Raw genomic sequence first — 13,252 nt, 5'->3', positions numbered from 1 at the left:
ACATTTTTCTGTATGCAATTCATTATTTACTTTGAAACCTTCCATGAACAATGTTCATTTTAAAAGCCAGGTACTATCATCCCAGTGTGAGTGGTTCAAACGCAGGTAGAAAGTAGAGGGTGAATAAAAAGAGGTAGCCTGAACAAGGGGACAAAAGTGTAAGGATAGAGAGGGACTAGCAGAATCCCTGAGTCCAACCAGAAGCTAGAAATCTTAGGTGCAGTTGTAGGTAAGAATTAAATTAGGATAACAGCATGAACTCAAATATCAACACATGCATACAGGGCCAGTTTATGAAGAAGCAGGCAGAAGAATACAGAATACAGGCTAAAAAGTTACCGTACAAAAAAAGTATGATATACTACATGGTGCCCCTGCAGCTGCAACCATCTCTCTTGATTTACAAATTAACTATGATTAAATTTCTGCCAGGCATGGGAAGAAGGGTTATTATTTACCTGAGTACTGTGTAGCAATCTCCTCTGAGCTGAAACATCCCTTTCTGGAGGAAAGCTTCAGAAACTCAAGAAATAAACAACTCCAAAGTCTTGGGAAGCCCCTGAAACTGACTAAATGCATAGTATATCCCAAAATTACAGAAGCAGTAAAGATGGCGAGGGGACTCAGGCCAGAGCAGCTGTCTGGAAGAAACTCTGACCTATTGAACTGCATGCGAGTCATTCAGAGTATCAAGGGTTGAAGCCTCTGTGGGCCATCGCCTATGCTGAGGTGGGCTTTTCGGCGATGCAGCTGCCTCTGGGTTGCTCATGCCTCTGTAACAAAGTCTTCACCTGTCCTTCTGCTAGTAACCACAGTGAGCGCACTGGGTCACCAAGCTGCACAGTGGCAGTATTGTGACTTTGGGCTATCATTGGTTCCTTATCTGGAGTAAATAGATGTTTGTTCCCATTTCCTCAGGAATACTGTGAGTCAATGCTGATTTATTTCTTTTTCATTATTTTACCAAACATTCTTTTGTTTTTTCCTAAAGAAAACAGGTACGGTTCCCTAAGTGGTGTGCTGGCTAGGTTTTATCATCAACTTGACAAAGCCTAGACACTCCTGGGAAGAGAAGAACCTCATTTTTTCTCTCCATCAGGCTAGTCTGTGGAATATGCGGTGTTAACTGCTAATTGGTGTAAGAGGACAAGCCCACTGTGGGCAGCGCCATCTCCAGGAAGGCAGCCTGGGCTGTATAAGAAAGGCGCTGAGCAAGCTAGAGGAGGCAGCCAGAAAACAGGGCTCTGCTGTTCATGTCTCGAATTCCTGCCTTGGGTTCTTCTTCCCATGGCTTCCCCTTATGATTCACCTTAAGTAGTAAGATGAAATTAGCCCCTTCTTCCTCAAGTTTTTTTGGCCACAGTGTTTTTCACGGCAACAGAGAATCAAGCAGAACAAAGATTGTAACAGGTATGCAACAGAAAAACGCATTACTAAAGGCGGTGTGGGAGGTGGGTGACTAGCTTGATGGAAGATGACTGGGAAAGACCCAGGCCACTGGATCTGTGATTGTGCCGAAGGTTGCTCTGAGGTAATTACATTCTTGTGAGCACTAACAACTGAAAGTTGTTATTAATGTGGTTCCAGATTGTACCACCTGACAAAAGTCACCTTTAATAGGTTACATTAGGCCAGTTGTGCCATTCAGAATTCAGCTAAGCTAGATTGATGCAAACCTTTGAATCCCATAGGCTACTTGGATATTGTTCCTCTCACACTGGGTAACTATTCCATACCCATGTTCCTAAAATGATACTGCTAGCACATCCCCACTGCACTGGTGAGAACACTGTACAAATAGCAGCCCTTGTTACAGGTGAGTCGGGTAATGCCTCTTCTTTTCTCTTAAATGATACATAAATACGTTTATAAGAATCCTAGGAGAAGACTTCATGAAAATGCAGAGTTTTTCTTTAAATAAAAAGTTTCTTTTGGTTTATTTCTATTCCGTGGATGACAAGCTTCAAAACCACGGCCATCCCCAGTTAATCCTCACAGCTTCATCCCCACCAGATGCAGAGACACAAAGCCTGTCTCTGCCAATGGCTACTGAGGAAGTTATCATCACCTACTAATCCTGAAGGATCTGAATACAATTACATTTTAATCTGAGGGTTTAGAAAGTGAATATAAATGAAAGGCACAGCTTCATTTGTATCCAGCATTCCAGAAGCACAATTTTAAATTTCATTTTGAATTTGGGGGCCCTGCATAACACAGCTATCATCTATTTGCCAAGGCCTGCTCCTGGCCTGGCATAGCAACCACAGGTATGGTCCAATCAGCAAAGCCTGCAGAGGCTATGCAACTGCTCTGCATCAGAACGTGCATTCAGTAGTGTCATCATGCCTAAAGCTGCATCAGCCTCTCAACCAGCTCATCAATCCAGCAGCTACTACTTGGATAATAAGAAATGACCCAGAAAACCTGCCATTCACAACAAAGAAATAATAATAATAATAGATCAGAAAATGGTAGATATGCTAATTGCCTTGATTTAATCAATAGACTGAGTATACACATACTAAGGACCACACTGTAAACTGCACTGTAATTGTTAATGGATTATTGATCAGTTAAAATTAAAATTAGGGTGTTTGGATATAATTTAACTGGTAGGTGCTTCTCTTACGTACATGAAACCCCTGGATTGATCCCCCCCGCCCAAGTAACAAAATATAAATAAATAAATAAATAAATAAATAAATAAATAAATAATAAAGTTTAGACTTAGAAAATATAACATTAGCAGGGACTAGGGCTATGCTTCCCTGGGTAAACTGTTTGTTGTACAAGCATGATGATGTGAGTTCAGACACCCAGCTTGGTGTGGCCACAAGTCGTCTGTAAACTTAACTGTCAGGGGGTGGGGGGGGGGAGAAGAGGGTGGTCTGGAAGCAGGAAGATCCTCAGAGCTCACTGCCAAGCCAGGCTAGTAGAAATGGTATACTGCAGGTTCAGTTAAGAGACTATGTCTCAAAAATAAAGTGGAGAGCAATTGAGGAGGCAATCTCTCTGGTCTTGGTGAGTTGGCATGTCCAGACGCACACACACACAACACACACACATACATACATACATATATACATACACACACACATACACACAACACACATACATACATACATACATACATACACACAACAAACATACATACACACACATACACACTCAACACACATACATACACACCACACACACATACATACACACACATACACACAACACACATACATACACACACATACATACATACATACAACATACATACTTACACACACATACACACACACAACACACATACATACACATACAGAGAGAGAGAGAGAGAGAGAGAGAGAGAGAGAGAGAGAGAAAGAGAGCCCATGCCTGCATGCCTGCTCCAAAATACTATCACAGTTAATTTTCATGACTTTCATTAGTATTTAAGAACGTGCTTTTCACACTGAAATTGTCAGCAGTTCTTGATGAGTATAGCCCCAAAGTGCCTGAAAACAATGTGGGAATCTGAAGGAATTTGAAATTCCTTTGGATTCTTTATTTCTGAACTCCAAAGTAAGCTGTATTTGTTATAGTCATAGAGGCTTTGCAATCCTCATCCCCGTACCAAAAAAAAAAAAAAAAAAAAAAAAATCTGGGTGACTCCCCACACCAGGGTCTTATGCAGTTGTGAGTACAAAACACGTGTCCATTGTTAAGGAACTGCACTGAGCCCGTTGTCAACCTGATATAATTTAGGCATGCAGCTTCCTATGCACTGAGGACAGCAACTACTTCTACAAGACCCTTTTCTTCAAAACTGTACCTCAAAATCTTTCAAAACTTTTATTTTAGTGATATTATTGGGCCCTCCAGCTAATCCAAAACAACACAATATAAACTGTTTGAGTTATCAATGAGGAAACAGACTGATAGATAGCTGAACCTGTCTCTTACATGACAACATAACAGTCTAAAAAAAAATGGAGTTTGCTTGCAAGATGAGAGGAAGAAAGGAGCTTGGCTTTTATCATTTCCATGTGGACAACTACAGATTATTACTTTCTTTGATTCTTTCAACCTCAAAGCTTGTTATAAAATGCCTCCGAGGATTCCTATTGCCAAAAATGAATCCTAAGTGTTTCCTGAGTATGGAGGCCTTTAATTTCAAACTGCAAGATGGTAGGAGAGTCTACAGGGAGGTCACAGCACGAGCTGGCGAAAGATTTAGTAAGAATTGGAAAGTCCAGCATGGCAAGACGTGAAGGAATTAGTCAAATTCCCAGGTCGGACTCATCGGGGAAGCAGAAAGGGTCTTAAAGGAAGAAGCAAAGCCTCCATAATTTTTCCGTCAGTGCCTTCCCCCAAATTAGATCTACTAGCAAGTGTCCTGCAGCTTTGGGATGCCCGTTTGAAAAGTACAGCGATTGGATATCATCGAAAAGTAAAGCAATTGGATATCATCCCTTTAAAATATCATTCAATTAGATCTTTTGTAATACATACGACGTAAGGAGATAGCCTTACTGATTCTAAAGAAATTGCTAGTGCATTTCATCAAAGGCACAATAATGGAAACATCGATTCCCTCTTCACCACAAACATCTCCCTTTGATGCTGCAGTTACCTTAATGCTCGCACTTTTCATTTTCTCTAGAAGAAAACAGCTGCCTCCGTGCATACACATCAGAAAGAGCTCTAGCCAGAAATAACACATTTGTATATCAATCTCGGCTACACTGGCATCTTCATTTGCTGCTACATAGCATCACTCTTCCTGACTCTGTGCCACTAACTTACCATCTAAAATAAAGAATCCCTAGCATCCTGGATAGTCGGGGAGAGGTGTTTTATGCCACCCCTGCAAACATTGCCAGGGGCTTCATCTCTCTCCCGATGCCATTTGTTCCAAGGAAGAATGGCCACATACTAGTTAGAAACTGTAGGTCTGAAGAATAGTCAGCCACTTTCAGCAGAACATGTCAACAAGAAGGAGTACCTAAGGAATAATAGATCTGGAAATGTGCAGTGTGATTAGGAAAATCCATCAACACCCACTGCCACGTTCCAAATATTTATTCTAAGTGAAAAAAAAAATCATCAAGCCTGAGAGGATTTTGGAGGCATTATATCCACAAGGATACCCCAAGAGTAATGTCCCTGAAACTCTTGGTGCTGTGAAAATGGAGGAAAGGAATACACGGGATACCATGAGATACACCACATTTGCTTTATTGACCTCATGCCATGAGGGGTCTGCTGCCTCTAACCTAGCTTGCCACTGTTAAAATACACTTTAGGTGCTTTGGGCTTCCTCTAAATGAATTATCACAAACCACTTAACAACATCCAAGTAATTTATTTTTCTTTCAATACAGGTTCAAATTTTTTGGCTACACTAAGCATCTAAACTCACAGACTGTCTGACATTTGGCTAAGTCTTTCATACAATATCCACTTGATGCTATGAAAGAAATGTATTTGCAATGGCTTTTGCTCTTCAAATGTCATGTGGCTGTCCTTAGGGGATTGTCTTAAGCACCTGGCGCCCACCATGAGGTTCTGCTAACCAGGGATATAAAAGTTATGTTGAAATTATTGTTTAAAGGTGATGACATATCACACACACACACACACACACACACACACACACACACAATCACATAGGTACTCAGGGTACTGTTTTAGGTTATGAGAAAGTAGAGAGAAGAAACCATTTCAGTTAAGCTATTCTGTGAATATCAATGTGCAATATGGTTCTTGAAATTATCTTTGAATGACCAATCCCATAACTTTATTGTATAGTAGCTTGGCGTATGAACTAAGGTCTGGGGGGGGGACAGGAAATATAATAAAGAATAGTCTAGTCTCTGTTTTGAAATATAAGTTGAACAATCACGATAAGTTCCGTCTTTCAGCATTTAAATAGTTATTCGACTATCCATTCACCTACAGAAATTCATCAATAAGGCAGAATGGTAGATCCAACAGGGTGGATTAGGAAAAAGATACTACTGATGATATAGCCCAGCCTCTTATGTTGCAGCTAAATTAGAGAATACTAGATTGCTAGCAATAGTGGGTAAAGATAGGTAGTTCTTTTTCAGGTATGCTAAAGGTTCTGCAGTACATAGGAGACATCAAGTACACTGCAAAACACATGGATGTTAACGCTCAAAGAGAAAGTCTTCGGAGAGGGGCTTCTACACCTTTAACCTACTTTTAGAAACAACAGAAGAGACTTGTTTAAAGCTTCCCTTGCACTCCTAGAGAGCAACGGTATACTAAAATTTCACCAAATCAAGACAGCAGAGTATGATGAAACACATCTTAGATATAGACCTTGGCGATATCCATTCAAACGCTAGCTCTCCTATCTACAATATCGGAGAGTATGGATAGGAACCCCAGCTCTCTGCATCTTTGGTTATGCTTGTCACTATAAAACTGTCACAATCACTTGCCTCCTACTTACCTTACAGGAGATTATAAAAGAAAGTGAAATGATTAAATTTTAGACTAAGTCATTATAAGACTATGAAATGAAAACTAAATATTGTCAATACAATGAACACACACACACACACATGAACACCTGCCTCTGTATATTTTGATAATTAAGAGTAACAAAGTGAAGTTCATTGCCAAAGATCAAACCAACACGGTTGGAATAATGAAATATCACCAATACTCATCAAAATCTGAGCTGAGCAAACAAGCATTTTTTCTCAACGTGACAACTTGCAAGCACAGTGTTTGTTCACCTTTTGGTCCAAGCTGTAGGCCAGCACCCAGTCCTCTTGCTTGGGATGGAAGAGCAGGCTCTGGATGTAGAATGTGAGCCGATACTTCTGGTAAGTTGCCCCTTCATCTGAGCTGATCAGTATACTGCTCTCCATTTCAGGATCACTCAGAAGCATGATCTAATGAGAATGTAGAGGAGAAAATAAAGATAGAATTAGTAGGCTGGAATGAACATAAATAATAAATGCTGCTTTATTTATCCCATGATTTTCTAAGCAGAAGTAAGGTCTAGATCTACATAGAAAAGGGCATTTCATTTATTATTATTATCATCATCATCATCATCATCATTATCATCATCATCATCTTTGAAGTGATGAATGTATATAAGGTGGCCCTCCATCCTTTGACACCAGTTCAGACTCATTTTTTTTCAGATATGGAAAAGACCCTTCCTTCCCAAGACTTTATGATTTCTTCTGCTCATTCTTAGCTATGATTTAAGTGACTTAAGAGTTTTAATGATACCTTAGCTAGAGAAATTTCCCAAAACACATATTTACAGAGGTCCTTTAGAAAATACGGCTGCCCTAGGTTTGACTACCAATCTGAGTGGCAGATGCAGGATTATCAAGTCTTCGGCATCCTAAAGGGCAGGTTGTCATGCCAACAGTTTCATACAAGCTATGGCATCATAGGAAAGCACTTAAACTGTGGAAGCCTCGGTTTGTTCAGTATGAAGTTCAATGCTATCCAAAGTGCCTTTAAACACGTGGCATGAGCTATGTTCTTGGTAAGGCGTTACCAGAACTACTACTTAAAACTCTGCCCATTGTACTCGAGCTCCTTCACACAGTGCTTTAGTGGAATTAACTCTACTAAGAAATGATTGCCTTTCTGTTTCTTAAACCCATTGGACAGATACCTACAGAGTTTAGTATTGGTAACTTTTTCTATCCTTTCTAAAGAAATCTCTTTCTAGCTGCTTCTAGAACACCAATCTCATCCAGTTTTTCCTTCTTATCTTTTGGATGCTAGACTTTGCCCGGGTTTTTATTGTTGTTGTTTTGTTTTATTTGTTTTGTTTCCTTTGAACACAACTGTGATCATCTATTGGCCTTTCACTTTGACCCTCTCTCCTCCCAGTAACTACTTTAATTCTGTCTCTCTTCTTCTGTTTTCAGCCACCATCTTCCATCCTCCTGAGGATGCTCCACTTTTATCCCTTCCCAACTTTCAATATAAACACGCCTTTTCTCAAATATTTGCTTTGGCCTCATTGAAATAAGCCATCATTAGTTATCAGCAATTTTTCAAGTAAAAATGGATGCAGCTCGGTAACTTTTTTTTATCCCTGTGTAAAAATCCAGGGCAAAGTTCTTGTATGGACTAGCAGATACACAATAGCCTTTTCCTGGGAACTCGAAAGGGAGAGAGGACCCTGGGAGAAGCACCGGGCTGTCTTAAGAAGATGTTTGGGGAGTTTCTGCAGAGCTTAGAGAGGTTGAGATCATAGGTAACAGGGTCAGAGGGACAACTTCATAACTAGCCTCATTATACCACACTATACATTTAACCAATGAGTGAACTGTGGAGTATGCAAGGAAATAAATTTCCCTCTTTCGGAGAAAACTGCTTCTTCTATGCATGAAGAAGAAGCTTCTCGACTATGATTTTAATTAGAAGATAAGGCCACCATCCTAAATAGACTTTATTTTATACCTCACGAGTCATAAAATTCTGCATAAAGTGTGCCATCAAGTATTTTACACAATGGATTCGCTTCCTTTAGCTCTGTCTCTTTCTGTGTGTGTTTATGCTTGCATACATAAGCATGTGATATGTATTCATACACATGCATACCACATGGAATTGTACACACCTGGACTAGCACTTGCACAGATCCTGCACACACGTATGTGCACCCATACCGAAGTGAACTTATGTCAAGGGGAGAGTGAGTCATTTAGAAATGAACGTATGTATAATAAGGGCTGTTGACAGTGTGTAGTCGTTCTATGGAGCTCCTGTTTAACAGTGTACATTTTTATTGCAACCTTTCTCTGACATTCTCTTCAGGAAACATTTTATACACTTGGATATCAGCATCCATCTCTCTCTCTCTCTCTCTCTCTCTCTCTCTCTCTCTCTCTCTCTCTCTCTCTTGTCTCAGAAGTCTCAATCCTGCTTTCTGAGAAAAACGAGAGGAAAGAGAAATACAAACCGACATTTTAAACCAATGTTCGTTCATACCTCGCCTGTTATTTTATCCAAACCTCATATAAATCCCATGAAGGAAAGTATGGCTTTTTTTGCATTTTACAGATAAGGAGACTGAAGCTCAGAAGGAAAGTGATTTCCTCATTACTCCCCAAAACCATTGTAATCCTGCCAGCTACACAGAACATTCACACAGAGTCGGGCTTTCCTAAATCACGTCTAAGAAATTCACTGAAGAAATAAAAGTAGCTTCAAGAAACCCCTTAGCTCTTAAAACTCACTTCTTCCCTCTGACCTGGAGAACATGAACTCAATCAGTAAGAATCAAAGGAGAAAGTACACGGTTATATGTTAGCACTGGAAAAAAATCAGAACATAATATTAATATATGTAAGAGAGAAAATGCTGTGTCCCAAGTTAAGCCTCAAGGTAAAGTATGTCTTATACATGATAATGCCACATATATACAGAAAATAATCTCATGCCATAAAGATTTTATTGTTAAGGGAAGATTTGTATCCAAAGTTCTGTGGGCTTAAAGCAAGTAGACGGGGCAGCTGAGAGGGGCAAGAAGTGGGAAGGATCCTGTCAGAGTGGAAAGTATGCATATTCCTCAAAGAATTTTTATCAGCATTCCAATTAAATAGACCTGTTGACTATGCATTTATGGACTAGCCATGAGATTCTTGGTAGAGCTAAGATTGTCTCTGCAGAAACAAAGAAGGCTAATCTTTGCCTTTCATCTTATAGCTGTTTGTGTGCAGGTCCACAAGCTGTGGTGGGGGCTTTGGAGATGTTTATGTATTCTGTGCTTGTATGATTTGGACAATGTGAAAGGGGCAGGAATCTCAATGAAGGCTGGAGGATCAGGAGTTCAAGGTCATTCACAATTATGGAGTAACAGAGGCCAGCTTGGGCCACATGAGACCCTGTCTATAAACAAAAACAAAACAAAAAGATGTCCACTGGATGTTGGAGAAAGGGAGGAGGTATTTCAAATCTAGGTTAGCAAACTATTAATGGGATAGATTCTATGTGCAAGTATCTCAAATGCAAATGCTCAGTTTTGCTATCTCACATGTCAACATGAGGAAGTTACTCAATATTTCCAGTTTTGTCGTCTCCAGGAGGAGAACATCAAATGTATACCCTGGAGCTTAGCACAGTGCAAGGTACACAGCCACTATTTATACAACATCCTGATGTCTAAATCAGTCACGGGAACTGTACAACTGAGGCCAGAAGGGAGGAAGAGGAGACTGGATGTGACAGAAGTGATCTGAGGCAGTAGCTCTGTGAGGACACAAACAAAAAGGGAGAAGAGAGAGAAACTAGGATGTTGCCATCCAGTGTACCAAACTTTCTAGAGCCACAAGATGGAAACAGCTAGAGATGTGCACAACCGTAGGGTGTATATATTAACAATACTGTACTGTGCACTTGGACATTTAACGTATATCTTTCTGTTTTTCTCTGTGCACGTGACTGTGTTCATCATAACTAAGAAATAAAGAAGGATCATGGAGAGAACCAGTACCTATTCGATTTGACATCAATTTATGTGCATTTTGCAAGCCTGGTAATAACTGAAAACACTATTAGCAAATAGCAACACTGCTTCTGCTATGAATGAAAACCAGCCAGTAGGTAATTGTGGATTTGCTCAATAAAACTGTTGCTTTAAAAGACCACACTCACCTCATCCCTGTGGGGAGATCCAGACCCATGGTGGCACTAAATATACAAGTAGCTTGGATACTAGTCTTAGGCATCCAGTCTCCACGGACTGGACCATCCACTGTAATGAACTGTCTTGCCTTCAGATGAGTAACATTAAGCTCTAGCGTTCACAAATACATTCATACCTTTCACGCTTTGATTATAACATGTTTCACATGAAAACCCTGAGAAATCTGAATTACAATGGCCTCATTTAATAATGCATCCCGGAATGTAAAAGATACAGGTGGAAGTCAGAAGTCGAGCTCCTGGCTGACCCTCATGACATCATCAACAGACGTCACTTTATTCAATCACACAGTCTGTGTTTCTTTTTTATAAAACCTGTGGGAAGTACTAAAGGCTAAGCATTTCTCTGTCTCTCATTCTGTCCTGACATCCCCCAAATCAACGAAACAAACGCTTCAGTGTTCTGAAAAGAGTTTCATAAGCAGACCACTCTATGAATAGAAAAACAGGGATGCTATAATTTACTCTGTAATTGACTCCTAATGATAGATCATGAGTGCATTTATGATCAATAAGAAAAGCAATAGCATCAATAGACTTGCCAAGAGTGTAAGAGAGTTGGGAGCATACCTGACCTCAAACACACTGACGTCATTGATATATTGCTGAGGATAAATTTCCACTCAATCAGCACCTAAGCCAATACTACCCTTCTCTGTCCCCTCTCTTGCTCAGCATTCAATGGTAGTTCTCAATACAGGAATAAGGAGAACAGAAAGTGTGGATATTTCAATACCCACAGCTGGGGTCAAAGAAGTTCCTGAGATCTGCATAGTAGAGATGAGGTATGTTGCTAAGCATGTAACAATGCACTTACAATAAAGATTAAACAGCACGAAACCTCAATCATGGAATGTTTGTAGCGCCACTGTTGAGGAACTGTGTTGAGCATTGTAAATGCGTGTGTTTAGGTACTATTATGACTACAATATGCAAACAACAAGTAGGTTTTAAAGATAGAACATCAACATATACTTACGCTTACACATATGCTCTTTTACCTGGTACCACAACGCCATTATGCGTGTTGTTTTATTTGCCAAGATTACAACTGACAACTTTCTATCCCAACATAGTATAAGTGTATTAAGCCTAATTTCTATCTCCACTTGTCCTATAGGATTTAACACAAGCCTCACTTAACAAAGCATCAACCACTAAAGCAAGTCAAGGAAAACATAAAGAGATAGCTGAGTAGCAGAGCATTTGTTACATGATCCTGAGGACTTGAGTTCAGTTTTCAGACCCCAAAGTGAACCTGAAGAGAACCCAAAGAAAGCTGAATGCTGCCCATAACCTGCACACCACAGCAGGTGTGCCCTTAGCATGCAAACATACACAAAATAAATACATATAACACGTATTTTTGCTGAACAGTGAATTGTTGATGGTTGCAAATACCAATCAAAGGGTGAAGAAGATAAAGTGGACAGAGAAGCGCTCTGCCCCTTGATGGAGTGCAGAGGTGCCCAGATGTGGTCTGATAAGAGCACGGTCTGCTAACAGCCAAGTGCATGTGGTGACAATGAAAGAAATGTGACACATCAAAAGGTTCAGCACCTGTACATTCATCTTATTTTTACTTATAATAATTAAGTGCTGGAAACAGTCCAAACTGATAGACTTTTCAACCTGAAAAAAAGATAGAGTCAGCACTTTGGGGAAAGAAAAGCCATGAGAGGATTAGGTTGAGGACATTGACAAGATGAATTTGGTTCAATATGTCACACATTCAAGTAGGTTTTGGAGGATGGATGAGGTTCGTCTTCAGGAGAGTGGGCTGTCCTGCAGATAAGACTCCAGGGGATCTGCTTCTGAAGAGGACTGAGCAATGTGCATCTGGGGTCACCATTGGCAGGGAGCAGAGGTCAAAGTCCAGATAGAAAAGGGAGTTATAGACCACTGCTTATGAGCAAAGACAATGTGAGTCACAAAAGGTAGTTGCGGAGCAGGAAAGTTCTGAGGAGAAAACCCAGAATGAAGCATTCTTGTAACTAAGGGAAAATAAAGCACTGGCAAAGGTGATGTTCAATTATATCAAATGTAGCTAAAAAGTCTTTTAAAAACATGAGTCTATTAGTCCTCAGCCTTCCCTTTTCTTCAGTTGTACTCTCAGTGGTTTCAGTTGCATGTGGTCATGGCAATCCAACAATATTATATGAAAAATATCCCAGAAATAAATGGCACACCATTCCAAAGAGCATGGTGGAATCTCACATTGTGTAACTCTATCCTATCCAGTGTGTGAGCCATCCTTTGGCCCAGTGTATCCACGGTGTATATGCTACCCACCTGTTACTTATATAGCAGTTGTAGCCATCAGATCAAACTGCCTACACATTTCAGGGGCCCTGTTCAGCTCACCACTATTTTATTTACTCATGGCTCTATAGCAGATGCTCTGTTGTTCTACTGTGTCATTGGTTATTGACAATTTCTTACTGTGCTTAATTTATAAACTGAACGTTACCATGAGAATAGATGCATATGAGTATATAAGGTAAAAAAAAATATAGTGAGATATGTTTGAAGATGCCATAATTACACACTAGTCTGTATG

At 40.0% G+C, this 13,252-nt stretch overlaps 1 protein-coding gene across 1 annotated transcript in view; it reads right to left on the bottom strand.

The window, feature by feature from the left end:
* Sorcs3 (sortilin related VPS10 domain containing receptor 3) overlaps nt 1-13,252 on the bottom strand; it is a 590,390-nt gene that overhangs the window by 267,060 nt on the left and 310,078 nt on the right. The window contains exon 4 of the mRNA XM_028775206.1: nt 6,744-6,902. Coding sequence (XP_028631039.1) covers nt 6,744-6,902 — 159 coding nt within the window. The remainder of the gene's footprint in view (nt 1-6,743; nt 6,903-13,252) is intronic.

This window comes from Grammomys surdaster, unplaced genomic scaffold (assembly GCF_004785775.1).
Source record: "Grammomys surdaster isolate TR1022 unplaced genomic scaffold, NIH_TR_1.0 66, whole genome shotgun sequence".
Classification (NCBI taxonomy): Eukaryota; Metazoa; Chordata; class Mammalia; order Rodentia; family Muridae; genus Grammomys; species Grammomys surdaster.
The sequence above is the reverse complement of the archived record's forward strand: the minus strand, read 5'-3'. Positions and strand labels throughout refer to the sequence as shown.